We start from the raw sequence: 13,383 nt of genomic DNA, 5'->3' as shown, positions 1-13,383 counted from the left end.
TATTAAAAAAGTAGCAGCAAGACTGTTAGATTTAGGGAGTCAAGGTGACTGAAGGGGATTTTTTACTCAGAGAAGACGTACTGCTGCATAGAGATTTCCATTAAAATAAATAAACAAAATACATAGAATACAGGGACTCACCATCTCGGCTGCCAGTCACAATTTCAGGTGCTCCTTCTCCAATTCCTAGTCCACCTACACCATCTATGGCATTTATAATTTCTTTATGGCCCTTTACAGAATATACTGGCATCTCTGGAGCTTCTAAATTCCTAAACGACAAACACAGCTTCTTACACCACATATCCCAAACATTTAAGTCTACTACTGAAATTCAAAAAAATATATTATAGATTTTTTCTGTATAGAAATTAAGGTTTTGCTATGAAGATAGTTTATACATTTATTTACACTTCTGAAATTTTCTCTCCATTCAACTTCTTTCAAGCCCCCAATGAGAACTGTCATCATTCAACTTGAAATTCCAATCCTGAGCTCACCATACTTAGTGTTCTTCAAAGACGATCTATGCAAGACCCCCACAGATGAATTACCAGGTTTGCTTGTTGATAAACGTGGACTCATGGGCTCCTCCCCAAACATAATGAATCAGGATTTCAGATGGGTCCCCAAAACAATGACTGTGGTACACTGAAGTCTGAAAAAATACTGCTTCAAATATAGAGTAAAGCCCAGGGAGGTCAAGGCTGCAGTGAGCTGAGATCATGCCACTGGCCTCCAGCCTGGGTGACAGAGCAAGACCCTGTTTCAGAAAAAAAAAAAGAAAAGGAAAAAAACAACCATGTATCTGAGGACGTGGCTCTCAGGACAGTTTTTTTCAATTCTGGGTTTTAGTGGCTGTTACAAAAATATGGGAGGTGAATAGACGATGGACACCATTAGCTGGCCTTACTAAATCATCATACTCATTGTTAAATTCCATCCACCAAATATGCAAAGGTTTTTGTTAAAATGCAGCTAGTATATTTCTATCTAAATATATATATATATGTAAATTCAAAGTGATATAGAATTCTTCCAAAGTAGGCCTCAGTATTGGGATCTTATGACCTTTTTAAAGGATAAAATATGAGTAGTGTTTACTTTGTACACATTTCTTCCTTTATAATGTACTATTTTCCCACTGAAGTCCACACTGATTTTCTACTGACATATTTTTCAGTGTGTCATCATACTGGTAACAATATGTATTACCGCAAGACAGGCTGAAGTTCGTCTAATAGGTCAATTCACAGAAAGGCGTTCAGGAAAGTACTGATTACCACAACTGCACTACTGGGCAATGAATGGCTTGACTAGGTGATCCTCACACATTCCTTTTCTTGCCCATCTCCATTTCTCCCCTTCTTTTGCTTTTCTATGGGAACTTCTATTTACATTTCTCTTAATAATTTAGTTTTCAATAACTTACGGATTTTTTAAATGAATGTGACTATACATGAAATATAATTCCAATTTATTACTGGGCCAAGATTTATTAGTAAAACCTTACTAATAAAAAATCTGTGGCCAGGTGCAGTGGCTCACGCCTGTAATCCCAGAACTTTGGGAGGTCAAGGTGAGTAGATCACCTGAGGTCAGGAGTTCGAGACTAGCCTGGCCAACATGGCGAAACCCCATCTCTACTAAAAACACAAAAAATTGCCAGGCGTGGTGGTGGGCACCTGTAATCCTAGCTACTTGGGAGGCTGAGGCAGGAGAATCACTTGAAACCAGGAGGTGGAGGTTGCAGTGAGCCGAGATCGCATCACTACACCCCAGCCTGGGCAACAGAGCGAGACTCCATCTCAAAGACAAAAAAAATTTTTTGAGATATTTCAACCTAGTTTAGAAATGACATTTATCATCATTATGAACTAATCAAGAGATTAAACAAGATTGTGGTTCTACTTGAAATGACTGTTTTACTATTTTATAGACTTTAAAACATTATTTTTTAACACGAAATTATAAGATTTATCAATGAAAGTAAATTGGTAATATCTGTACTATACTAGGAAACTGTATTAGAAAGATGGTCAATGGTACTATCTAATATTTTGAATACTCTTGTGTTGAAATATATTTATTTTTTAAAATAGCATTCAAACTTGCCTCTCTCCCAGTATCTCTCGAAGCATATGACAAAGCATCTAAGAACTAATGAATACATGCTAATTTAATTATTAAGGAGTTAAAGCAAGGAGAAATTAAAGTAGTTCCATTTTGTTTAATGTTATGATTCTAAGACAGATAAATATGTTATAAGTAATGTAATTATAAAGTAGCAGGTTCTAAGTGAGACTCAAGAAAGGTCATGTTAGAAAACATGATGCAGGGAAGACGGTTTTTCTAGAACACTCTAACTTTCTCCATAATATTTTAGAACACTGCTGTATACTTTAAATGATTAAAATAATAGATTTTCCTGCAAAGTAATTAAAAAGGAATTTCAATTCATTCCACTCTAAATAAGAAACAACTCTAGGTAAAACACGAAAAAGGCATTTGGCAGAATTGTGATTTTGCCCATTCAAAACAAGTATATTTTGATTTGTTCAACAGATATGTTTCTAAAAAGTTGTGCTTAGATGTTAAAGCTTTAAAAAACAAACGTTCTGCAGTGCTAAATCTCTTGCTGAAATATAAATAATTAATATCTACTTTTTCAATGTTATTCATATGCATTTTTATATACTGTATTTTTAAAGTTGGAGGGGGAACAGACCTTTATTTACAAATACATGGCATTAAATGCTAGTACCAAACTGCATGTGTGAAAATAAGCATTGATAATATTATCCAAAATATCTAAAGAAAAATAGGTTAGTATTTTTTAATGGATTTTGAATATGAAATCTAGAAATATATATTAGAGACAATTCTCATACTTTTATAGTTAAAATGGAACATAGAAAGATTTTAAAATTAAAATTCTCTCTTTCAGAGAAAGAGTAATGAAACTATCAAATAAATTGCCTATCTCATCTGTCTGAATACTGACTAAATCATCTTACCATATATGAAGGTTTCCACCAAAATCTCCAGTAGCTAAATATCTCTGCTGTAAAGATGTTGCACCAAATGTTCCACATTTAATAGGTTTGGCCTTTTCAATCTTGATAGAAGGGAGGAAGAGAGGATATATTATTTATGTAAGCAGATATTTATAATCTATTAATATCATATTTATGGCTCTATTATGGCATTTAAATAAGATAATATAAAAGGCAATTAAAACATCTTCTGATGAAAATAATCATGCTTTTTCCTTTAGTCATTTTTCTTTAAAGTATGTAACTGTCAAAAAGAAAAAGTGTTAATTTGCCTTTCCTCTCCTCTCACTAATGAGACATTCAAATGCTGACAGCTCTACAATCTCTATTGCAAATATGAAAGTTGCAGCATTTCATGTGATATTCTTTAAGATCCTCAGCAGAAATGAGAACATAATGAAGATATTATCTTTCCAGATGGTTATGGGAACAAAAATGTTATGTGTCTCTTATAGTTTTCCCTGCAGAACCCTATAAACTAAAGATGTTTATGTCCCACTTTCTCTGGGGCCTTTTCAATGCAGAGAGATTTATAAACTTGTGTGTACCAAGGCGCTACTATTAGTATGGATCAGCCAATCTTTTGAGGTTTCTTTACTTTAAAAGGCTACTGCACCAAGTATCGTATATAGTCACATTAGTAAAACAATCACATACGAATATATTATTTAACGTATGGGGTTTATGGAAATCAGGTGAAGAAGACTATGTAGCCAAAAAGGTCCTTGGAAAGGATCTAACACAATACCCTCCTGTCATAAAAGGAGGCCAAAGCATAGGGCTTTACAGATTTGCCGAACTCATACAACATTCAACATTTAATGGTTTCTACTACATGCAAGTCACTGAAGTAGGCAAAAGAGGATACAAAGATGAATGAGACTGGCCAGTCCCTCAAAAAGCTAACAACTCAAATATCAGTTCCTATCTGGTTCCTCCAAAATATACATATTCGTTATACTACTCCTACGCCTCCCTGGGTCTTCTATTCACCTTCTTTTACTTCCTGATGTTTCTGATTTCTCCATGGCCCCTCCCGCCGCCAACTCTACCTGCCCAGGTCACTGAAGTCCCTCCTACAGTCTAACTGCTTTTCCTTCTGCCTTGGCTCCTGAGATCTCTGGAATCTGGAATTAGATGAGGCCACTGATATCTGTCCCACATCACACTCTTGCCATATAACACTTCCCATTGACTGTCAGCCTCAATGGGGCAAAACTATTCCTCTTGGTCTCTAACAATTTTTACATTTTTAAATTCTTAATGTTTATAAAAGTAATACCTGCTCCCTATAAAAATTCAAACAAAACAAAAGGATGGAAGGAAAAAGTGAGTCCCTTTAACACTCTCCAGAAGTAATCCCCACCCTTCTAGGCCTTCTACGCATTTACAAACACACATGGTTTTGTTTCAATACAAGGCAGATCATGGTACACTGTCCTTTGATTTGTTTCACTTAACAATACATCTGGATAAACTTTATTCCTTTTGCAGTGTTCTCCAGTTTCCAGGACATCTCCCCTTGTAACTCTTCAGTTCTCTTCATCCCTCCCAGGTTGGCCTGTTTCAAATAATTTTAAAAATAATTTCCCTGCCACTTTCAATGTTTATCCAGGCATTTCCATATAGGGTATATTATCCATATAAGGTATACATAGCAATTTTCACGAATAAAATAGAAGTCACTTGACACAAACTATAACAACTTTTTTTCTCTGATTCAAAGGTTACCATTATATGGTATAGGGCTTTGGAAACTCCCAGACTGTTAAACTTTCTTATTGTTTGTGATCTAGATAAATTGGAGTTACTACGTGGCCAAGTCTAAAAGCACTCATACCTTCCTCAGAATTGTCTAGTAAACGAAATCAGCCACGTACAGTAACATGTTTGTAAAAGACCCTATTGATGAGAAGCACAGAACCACAGAATGTTTCTCTTTTTAATGCACAAGTGGACTGAGATGGCATCAGTTATTCACTGCAGCAGAAAATTAACATTCATTTATCCCCATTTTTTCCCAATTTTATGAAAAAGAGTATCTGAAAATGGGGCAACACAGAGGATCAAAATTTTGTCAACAAAGCACACGGTTTCTAACTGCAGGCAATTTATGTTTTCCTCACCATTCCCCTCTCCTCAAATAAAAGTACCTGAAATAATATATTAACAGTGGTAAAGCACTTAATCACTATTAGGGCACGATTTCTATGGTGAAATTAATTCTGAGCTCCAACCTATGCCAATTGATGAGACGGCTATCCACTCTTTCCTCCCCTTGGTCTCACACTGAACCTGGGTCTTGCCAGCTCTAAGCCACTGATAATGGCTTCCATGTTCTGAGGCAGAGGGTGGAAGCAGACCCTCTGAGGTAAGAAGCTAGTGGTCCTCATGCACAGCAATGTGGTTCCAGGAGACAGGGGATTAGAAGCTGTGGAGAACTTGCATCATCTATTGACCCAATTCTCTGGGAACATTTTTCTCAGAGAAGCACTGGGAAGATTGGTCTCCCATTTTCTTCCCACCAACCAGCTAAAGCATTCTGCTTCCCAGAATTCCACTGCTGTCCCCTCAAACCTCTGATGAGGGTTTCTGTGATTCCTAGGCCATGGAAGAGGTAAAAACTAACTAACCTACACTCTTTGGTTCCCTACAGTCTTCTAAAATTTTACTGCTGGATAAAAATAAGAAACTGGAAGCAAAAACTTTCCTCCCTGTTATTCTTTTACCCAACTTTCACTTTTAGACCCTTTAGACTAGAGAATCTCAAACTATACTCCTGGAACACACTGATCTTCTGTTACTAACATAATACATTAATTAGAAAATTCACCAAGAACAAAGCTGATGGATGTGTTGTTTTCAGATTTTAAAGTTTTTTTAAAAATAATTTTCTTAGCTTGCCTGGTAGAAAATACTAGCAAATGAACACCAGTTAAAAAAACTTGGACTGTGTGCAGTGGCTCACGCCTACAATCTCAGCACTTTGGGAGGCTGAGGCAGGCGGATCACTTGAGGTCAGGAGTTCAAGACCAGCCTGGCCAAAATGGTGAAACCCCCTCTCTACTAAAAATACAAAAATTAGCCAGGCATGGTGGTGGATGCCTGTAATTCCAGCTACTGGGGAGGCTGAGGCAGGAGAACTGCTTGAACCCAGAGGGCGGAGGCTGCAGTGAGCCAAGATCACACCACCGCACTCCAGCCTGGGCGACAGAGAGAGAGACTCCGTCTCAAAAAATAAAATAAAATAAAAAAATAAAAATAAAAATAAAACCTTGGAAGTGAAGACTTAAAAACTGTGTGGTTACTTGTGATGTAAAAATCGGAATCTCTATCTATTTATCTATTTCTATATATAGTCAGATTTTTCTGCTGAAAATCTCTTCCCTGTGCAGAGATAGAACTGACTACTCCAATATTTTATGGTGTTCCAAAAACAGCACTGCAATGTGCAGATTCTTTGACACCTGCACATGTCTGAGAATTGCTACCTTCAAAGGAAAGAAACCAAACTGACAACCAGTCTACACAATAAGCTCTATACATTTTCACAGTTGTCACTGCATCCCTTCTAAAAGTATGTCTTTATTACAAATATAAAGGAAAGAAGTAAAATGTATCTACATTGAGAAGCACAGACTCACAAGAGTGGCATGAAGGCCTATGGTATACAAAATGCAAAAAGTCCTTTGGGATCTGGTCTTGCCTGTGTGACTTCATTTCCTGTTTCCTGCCTTCTCTACTAATTCCTGCCACACCAGTCAGCTTGCTTTTTGTTCTTCATACTTGCCAAGGTCTCTTCCACTTGGGCCATTTGAATTTGCTGTTCCCACTGCTTGGACTACTTTTCCCCAGGTCACCATGCCTCTATCCTTCTCTTCATTCAGATTTCAGTTCAAATGCCACATCCCCAAAGAGGTCTTCCTTGTCCCTCCAATCTGAAATACCCCCTAAATTACTGTCACTCACCCTGTTAATCATCTGTTATACTTATCAACAAAATTATTTTATTCATGCAATTATGTCCCCCTTTCTAGAATGTGAGCACCATGAGAGCAGGGCCTTGCCTAATTTTTTTAACGCATAGCAGGCATTCAACATTTGTTGAACGAAGGTATAAATGACCATCCATGAATCTCTCAGCCCTAACACTAGGGACAGACAAACCTGGGCTGGAGTTCACTTTCTTTGCTCTCTCTTTTCTCCTACCATACTTTCATGTGTCAGGGTTCTGACAAACTGTTCAGTTTCTGGTGTCATTGACATGCAATCATGAAAATACCATCTATTGAACACCTACATTTCAGATACATTTTAGATATTCTTCCAGTCTAGAACATCCCTTTTCTAATATATACAACACTGCAAACTAAGTGTTCAAAACACCGCTTTCAAGATGACAAAACAGGTTCAGAGGACTGAGTGACTTCCCTAAGGTCCCAAGAGCCAGATACAATCCAGACCTTTTCTTCTAAACTAGGCTGCCTCCAGGCTTATATGTAAATCAATTAAATAAACATTTTATTATTGGAGTCCTCATTCTGTAAACCTGAGCGTTATTGGAAGTATCAAAGAAATGTTACGATCTTGATTGCTGAGGTAAATGGCACAACGGCATGAATTAAACCTACTTTCAGATCTCTGCCCTTTCGTTTTTATCTTCATTCATGTCTTTACAAGATATAAATATATGATATTATGCTTCCCTCATGTTCTTTGTCCTTTTCTTAAAGAAACACAAAGATATTTACACTCATTAGTGGTCTGCTGTGCAAGAATCAAATTAAACTCAAACTGTATATCTTCAACGTATTAAACGTATTATGAACATATTAAATGTATTAAAACTTATGTGTGTGCACTGAGGACTGCACTTTGCTCAGAAGGGCCGAGCTCTGTTGGCAAACTGACTTACAAAAGTAGCCATGTTTCCTCTTTCCTCAGACATTCATGGAAATAATCATAATAGCTAAATTAAGAGGACACTAGTGAAGCTAATTTTTCATAGTTCACAAACGGGTTCCCTCTCTGCCCCATTAGATAGTTTACAGAAAAGAAAAGATGAAAAGAAGCTGGTGGTAAATCAAAATTTTTCTTGCTGGAAAACTAGCTGGCAAAAAAAAAAAAAAAAAAAAAAAGCAGCTCTATCTTGCAAAAATTGTTCAACAAAGAAAATCAATAATATATACTAACAATTTTTGCTATATGATACTGAAAATGGCCATCAATGATGGTCATAATTGACCTAGCTGTTCATTTTCTTGCTATAAGAAGTTAAAATGATTAAAGAAGCTCAAGATCAGTAATTCCTGTGTGAGCTATTTTTGTTCTGCATGTGGGTGGGTCTAGTACAGCTTGTCAGTATTTCCTCCTCCACATCCTGGCAATACTTAATTAACATTAAAAGATCTAGCCAACCAAATGCTAACAAGCAGTAAATTCGGTAGCACAGGGGCTAAAAAAGCAGAATTTTATTAGCTTATTGCTATTTTTTTTAATATAAACATCTACAACTGTGTTTCCATTTTTCAGGGCCATCCCTAGTCCATATGGTATCTTTGTGCCAATGAGAAAAAAGGTGCCTTTTATAGGCTGATGAAGTCTCACACATTTAAGGCTTGATGAAGGAAAAAGGGCTTTTAGCTCCCACTTGAGCACTCAGCCAGACACCTTTGTGTGGTGCAAAAAACTGCTCAACTGAACACGGAGGCCCTGCCCTCCATTCCCTATCTATCCTTTTAGAACTAAGATAAAGAAGACTTCAACAAAGACTGATATGCTGATATGCTTCCTTTACATCTTTTCTTCTTAGACGCACGGGCTTTGTGAGCTCCAAGTCAGTGATAAATTAAAAAAAAAAAAAAAAAGAACGATGCATGAGTTTTGGAGCACATGACTTAAGTTAAGGGTAGATCTACGATGATACATCAAGTCTGTTTCCTAATATTTTAATAAATGACCCATCTAGCTCAATGGTTCTCAGCCCTGAGACTCATTAGAATCACCTTGCGGAAGTTTAAAAATACTCTGATTTCTAAATCTTACTCCAGATGCAACAAAGTTGTACCACTGTGTCAGAATTTCTAGGGGTGGGACCAAGGCACAAATGTTTTAAAACACACACACACAAGCCACAAAATGCACTCAAATGATCCTGATGCACAGTAAGGAGTGGGAGTTACTGGACCAGTATTTAACCTATATTTAAAAATTTTTTTCCATTGCACCAGAACAGCCAAACACAATGTAAGTTCTTTTTTTTTTTTTTTTTTTTGGAGACAGAGTCTTCCTCTGTCTTCAGGCTGGAGTGCAATGGCACAATCTCGGCTCACTGCAACTTCTGCCTCCCGGGTTCAAGTGATTCTCGTGCCTCAGCCTCCTGAGTAGCTGGGATTACAGGCACGCACCTGACCACGCCCAGCTAATTTTCGTATTTTTAGTACAGATGGGGTTTCACCATGTTGGCCAGGATGGTCTTGCTCTCCTGACCTTGTGATCCGCCCGCCTCGGCCTCTCAAAGTGCTGGGATTACAGGTGTGAGCACCGCGCCCAGGCCAGTGTAAGTTCTTAAAGGTATTTTTGTATTAGTTTTACCCTCTTTTCGGACAGTAGGCTCTTTAGGAGAAAGGACTCAACTTTTAAATCTCTTTGGTCCTTGTTAAACACAGTACCTTGAAATAGTGTGTTCTCAGACAACTCATGGTAGAAAAAAAGAATATCCAAAGGATCCAGGTGAAAATATACTTCTTTTTTCTTTTTTTATTTTTTGAGACGGAGTCTTGCTCTGTTACCCACGCTGGAGTGCAGTGGCGCGATCTCGGCTCACTGCAAGCTCTGCCTCCCAGGTTGAAGCCATTCTCCTGCCTCAGCCTCCTGAGTAGCTGGGACTACAGGCACCCGCCACCACGCCCGGCTAATTTTTTGTATTTTTAGTAGAGACGGGGTTTCACCGCGTTAGCCAGGATGGTCTCGATCTCCTGACCTCGTGATCCGCCCGCCTCGGCCTCCCAAAGTGCTGGGATTACAGGCGTGAGCCACCACACCCGGCGTGAAAATATACTTAGTGGTTATTCCTGGCATTGAGATTATGGGTGATATTTTCTTCATTTTCCTATTTTCTAAATGTTCTATCATGGACACATATTATTTTTGCTACAAAAGAAAATTATCTTTTTAAAATTTGCTGAAATTCCCCAGAGTCGCTACTAAAGACAAACTACTCTATTCCACTTGATGGAGTAAGTGTACTTTTGAAATACATACAAATCATATATTTTCATTTTATTATTTTTTGAGACAGGGTCTCTCTCTGTCACCCAGGATGGAGTGCAGTGGTGCGAACACAGCAGCCTTGACCTCCTGGGCTCAAGAGATCCTCCCACCACAGCCTCCCAAGTAGCTGGGACTACAGGCTCGCATCACTATGCCCAGCTAATTTTTGTATTTTTTTAATACAAAAAGTAGAGACGGGGTTTCCCCATGTTGCCTAGGCTGGTCTTGAACTCCTGGGCTCAAGCAATCCACCCCACTGCCTCCCAAAGTGTTGGAATTGCAGGCGTTAGCCACTGCACCAGGCCTGTTCTTATTTTAAAAAGTCACAGGTCTAAGCCCTGATCCTGCCACTGCACTCCATCGTAGGCAAGAGTGAGACCCTGTCTCAAAAAAAAGAAAAAAAATTTCAATCATGTCCCATTTTTCTTCGAAAAAGGAATAAATGGCCGGGTGCGATGGCTCATGTCTGTAATCCCAGCACTTTGGGAGCCCAAGTCGGGTGGATCACCTAAGGTCAGGAGTTTGAGACCAGCCTGACCAACATGGTGAAACCCCGTCTCTACTAAAAATACAAAAAAATTAGTTGGGCGTGGTGGCATGTGCCTGTAATTCCAGCTACTAGGGAGGCTGAGGCAGAAGAATCGCTTGAACCTGGGAGGCAGAGGTTGCAGTGAGCCAAGATCACACCACTGCACTCAAGCTTGGGTGACAGAGCCAGACTCCGTCTCAAAAAAAAAAAAAAAGAAAGAAAGAAAAGAAAAACGAATAAATCCTTTAAATACCTTTTCTTTTTAATGGTGGCTCACACCTGATCCAGCACTTTGGGAGGGAGAGGCGGGAGGATGGTTTGAGCCCAGGAGTTCCAGGCTGCAATGAGCTATGACAGTAGCACTGCACTCCAGACTGGGACAGAGCTACGCCATCCCTAAACAACAACAAAAAACAAAAACAACCCAAAATGCAATGTAAAGAAATTTTACTTTGTGTAGAAATCAGGAAGGGCATCATACATTAGATAATCTGAACTGAACATTAGAATAGCAACAGGTAGCCAGGCTTGGTGGCTCACGCCTGTAATCCCAGTATTACGGGAGGCCGAGGTAGGCAGACTGCTTGAGCCCAGGAGTTGGAGACCAGCCTAGGCAACACGGTGAAACCCCATCTCTATCAAAATAAAAAATAAAAAAATAAAAAGTACAAAAAAATTAGTTAGGTGTGGTGGCACACACCTGTAGTCCCAGCCACTTGGGAGGCTGAGGTTGGGAGGCAAAGGTTGCAGTGAGCTGTGTTTGCACCACAGCACTCCGGGCTGGGTGACAGATTGAGAACCTGTCTCAAAAAAAAAAAAAAAAAAAAAAAAAGCCACTGGTTACCGGAAGCTAAGTGATGAACAATACAAGGAAAGAAGGAAAGGTAGAAAAAAATAAGCCATGTTTCATGTTTGTCATTCAGGGAAACTTAAAGCGGGATGGGGTCTTACATACTTTCTATTCTAGGCTTAACAGTCCAAATTGTATTCATCCTTTATCTACCAGTTTAATCCCTATCTCCTCCAAGCAGATTCTCTCCATAGATTTTGATCCCCAGAGTTCTTAACCTACCCTGCACTTGTAGTCTATTACAACCCTGATCTGATTATGACTGATAATTTTTTCAGGTAACAAAATCAAGACTTTTTTAAAACTATAAACAGCTATAAAATGCTAGCTATTATCATTATTCTCTAATTCTTTCACTAGTAATCTTCAAAAAAATCTTGCAAACCTAATCTTTCCACACCCTGCTTAAATCCTTTCAATTGTGTCCGTTTTTTCTTAGAAAAAAGGCATAAATCCTTTGAATGCCCTACAGATCTTGCAATGTCTTGGTTCCTGCTTATCCCTCTAGTTTGTTAAGGAGATAAACTTCTTCCCATCACTGAGCTTCTGCATGTGCAGAAGCCCTGGAAACCTTGTCCTTTACTCCTAGTTTGACCTAGTTAGCTTCTGCACATACCAAAATCTGTTTTCATTCATCCCAAATCTGTTTTCACTCTCATTGAACCGTAACCGTGTTCCTTTGTGTGAGACAACTCATCTCGGTTTGTATTTATGTATCGTTGCTTTGATTATTGAATTGAGTATCTCTCCCACTAGAAAATACACTCCATGAGATGGGGGACATTGCCATTCACATGCCTGGGAATACCAGGCACTCAGTTGATACCTGTCGAATGTGTTAGGTTGCCTCTTCCAACCACACTGCAGGCATCCTGGTGCCCGCTTTGGCTGGACTGCACTGGGGGTGGCAGGACGGTTGGGCGCGGAGGAACTACCCCGCGGATGAGAAGAAAGGTTTTAAATAAATAGGAAACATTCCTCAGTCGGCGGTCAGCTTCTCTGGTCTCGCGCGGCTCAAGCCATGCTTTGGGGGACGCTGGACGAAGGCTCTGGCAAAGAGGAATGCAGACCCTAGGATCCGCACTCGCCCCCAACGGCAGTCCGGATCCTCGACCCGGCACCCACCTCCCGAAGCAGCTTCAGGTCCCCGTGCTGGATCTCGTACAGCTGAATGACGCCGGTGCCCCGTGCGAAGTTGCCCATGGTCACAAATTTGGCGCTGCAGGGCACCCACTTACAGTCAAACACCGTGTAGTTGAAGCCCTTCTGGATATGGGCGATGATCTGAGGCTTCTCGAAGGCCGACATGGTGCAGCCAATTTCAGCTACGGCAACCGCCACACCCAGAGCCCCCAAAAACGGCAACCTGGAAACCAGACTCCAAACATTGGTAATTTGTCCCTCCCGCTTTCCGTATTCTGCCCCAGATGCCCTGGCATATTGGCTGTAGTTATCCCCGGATAATGCCAGATGCGCTCCTGCGATCGCGCAGAATGTTCCTTCACAACAGCACTAATTTGTTTATCGCCTTTACCCACTGCCTTTCGTACACATACATACTAGAGATTACAAAATACTTGGGCTGGGAGTTGCGCGGCTGGAATGAGCCCATGAGCATGAGGCATATCTTAGGACAGCCTAACCCCGTTTTCCGTCCCCCGGCCCCAAATCCTGCA

At 39.7% G+C, this 13,383-nt stretch overlaps 1 protein-coding gene across 3 annotated transcripts in view; it reads right to left on the bottom strand.

The window, feature by feature from the left end:
* The window catches only part of DNAAF10 (dynein axonemal assembly factor 10), a 28,337-nt gene extending 14,955 nt beyond the window's left edge, over positions 1-13,382 (bottom strand). Inside the window, exons 1-3 of one of the 3 annotated variants that reach the window (XM_031008001.3) lie at positions 12,833-13,382; positions 3,018-3,118; positions 142-272 (exon numbers count right to left, since the gene is read on the bottom strand). In XM_031008001.3, coding sequence (XP_030863861.1) covers positions 142-272; positions 3,018-3,118; positions 12,833-13,015 — 415 coding nt within the window. In that variant the 5' untranslated portion in view covers positions 13,016-13,382. Of the gene's footprint in view, positions 1-141; positions 273-554; positions 759-3,017; positions 3,119-12,832 lie in introns of those variants that run through there. The other 2 variants (XM_063695838.1, XM_055378894.2) reach the window with 2 other exon arrangements.
* Between the last annotated feature and the right edge of the window lies 1 nt (position 13,383).

Source organism: Gorilla gorilla, chromosome 12 (assembly GCF_029281585.2).
Source record: "Gorilla gorilla gorilla isolate KB3781 chromosome 12, NHGRI_mGorGor1-v2.1_pri, whole genome shotgun sequence".
NCBI classification, from domain to species: Eukaryota; Metazoa; Chordata; class Mammalia; order Primates; family Hominidae; genus Gorilla; species Gorilla gorilla.
Note: the sequence above shows the minus strand (reverse complement) of the source record. Positions and strands in the feature narration are given on the sequence as shown.